We start from the raw sequence: 1,801 nt of genomic DNA, 5'->3' as shown, positions 1-1,801 counted from the left end.
GGGTACTTATGTTGTTATAGGATTATAAGGAACATCCTTTTGTTTTGAGAATGTACCAGAGAATGTACCAGTCTATAGAGTCAAACTACAGATCGCTTGTGGTCACCAAACCACCTCTTCTACAACAACTGCCCCATGTCAAACCACTAATCCAGCATGGCGGACCGTGGAGGGGGAGTGGGTAACCGCTGGAACAGCCAGAGGAAGAGCTGCCAGATGAGAGACTGGATCTCACACACATGTGGGGAGATGAGCAGTGACAGCAGGTCAAACCGCAGAGCCACACAGCGGTTGACCCTGGCAGGCCTACAGTGGTAATGGTCCACCCTGTCAGGAATGGTTAGCCTGAGACTGCCATAGTCGACACGGCTACAGCACTACAGACCACCTTGGTCGGCATGGCTACAGCACTACAGACCGCCTTGGTCGGCATGGCAGCACTACAGACTGCCTTGGTCAGCATGGCTACAGCACTACAGACCACCTTGGTCGGCATGGCTACAGCACTACAGAAATCGGTGTGGTTACAGCAGTGCGGTCCTCAGATCACAAACACACATACTGTCTCAGGTGGAAGGACAAAGGTCGGACACCGTAGCTCGGGTGTGTTCAGCTAGCCATGTCTGATTTCTGTGAAATCCCATCAGACAAAAGCAATGCTCAGGTCTCCGTCACCAGAGATGCCCGTGTCTCAGTCCTGCAGAGGCACCGCTGGTGCCTCTGCAGTATAGAACGCTTGGAGAGAAAACAGCAGATACAGGAGGTTGTGAAATATCAAGTTTCCGAGCAGAACAGAAATGTAAAAGGTGAGGACAGCCTGTTTTATGTTTTAGAATATTGTTGTTAGGAAGTCATCTGGTTATTGCTACTATTAAATGTGTGGAAAAAAAACTTGAGTAAAAAGGTCAAAACTATTTGCTCTACATAAAACGAAAAACCTTATTAGCCTATTTCTCAGGTTCAAGTTCATTACTTTAGTTACTTTAAACTAGTGTTTGCCTTTTTGCAGTTCATTGAAATAAGTTTTTTATATTTTATATATAATATATAAGCTAATATGATATACAAGAATCTACAGTTAATCCATATTAAATACATACATTTTAATCATTTGCTTTTCTCAAATGCATATAGCCTAATGCTATAGTGGTTTATGCACTTAACATTCTGAGCCTACTCTTAATGTTCAATGTTCTAGGCCTATTTTTACAATATAATTATATTTTCACAACACAAAAACTACCATGGACTGTCAATTGGGGAAAAAATTTAGATATATTCTCACCTCTGGGTCGTCTTGCACTCATGGTGATAGCCTCCCAAACCAAGGTTAAAATGGTCAGAAGGCGCAGATGCATCTGGGCAGAGGAGATGCGCCTCAGAGCGGGACTGCAGACGTCTGAAGGAGCCCCGGACTTCTTCAGGCTGGCGAAGCGCTCACAGAAGCGCCGAGGTCGAGGAGGACCAGCCGCCTTCCCACACAAACTGGTTGGAGGAAACTCACCCGTTTAACAGCCGCAGCCAAATTGCAAGAAACGAGCTCCACTTATCAATGGTATCTTTAACCCTTGGATCTCCCTCGGCCCTCGCGACTGCTGGATGTTAACTTACTACTGTGTAGCTCAAGAATGCTTTGGGAGAAGAAGAAAAATAAGCTACTTTGCTACAGTTAATGGTGGATCAAAGTGGAATTCCGCTCCTGCAGACGTCATGAAGTATTAAGTTCTGCAGGAGAATATATCTAGCCTAGTAGAGGAATGGAGGATAAACACAACTCAATGTCTATATTTAGTTTATTTGT

At 44.6% G+C, this 1,801-nt stretch overlaps 1 protein-coding gene across 1 annotated transcript in view; it reads right to left on the bottom strand.

Moving 5' to 3' along the window:
- rspo4 (R-spondin 4) overlaps window positions 1-1,358 on the bottom strand; it is a 9,597-nt gene extending 8,239 nt beyond the window's left edge. Inside the window, exon 1 of the mRNA XM_067233966.1 lies at window positions 1,286-1,358. Within this exon, the coding sequence (XP_067090067.1) occupies window positions 1,286-1,358 (73 nt within the window). The remainder of the gene's footprint in view (window positions 1-1,285) is intronic.
- Between the last annotated feature and the right edge of the window lie 443 nt (window positions 1,359-1,801).

Source organism: Osmerus mordax, chromosome 1, assembly GCF_038355195.1.
Source record: "Osmerus mordax isolate fOsmMor3 chromosome 1, fOsmMor3.pri, whole genome shotgun sequence".
Classification (NCBI taxonomy): domain Eukaryota; kingdom Metazoa; phylum Chordata; class Actinopteri; order Osmeriformes; family Osmeridae; genus Osmerus; species Osmerus mordax.
The sequence above is the reverse complement of the archived record's forward strand: the minus strand, read 5'-3'. Positions and strand labels throughout refer to the sequence as shown.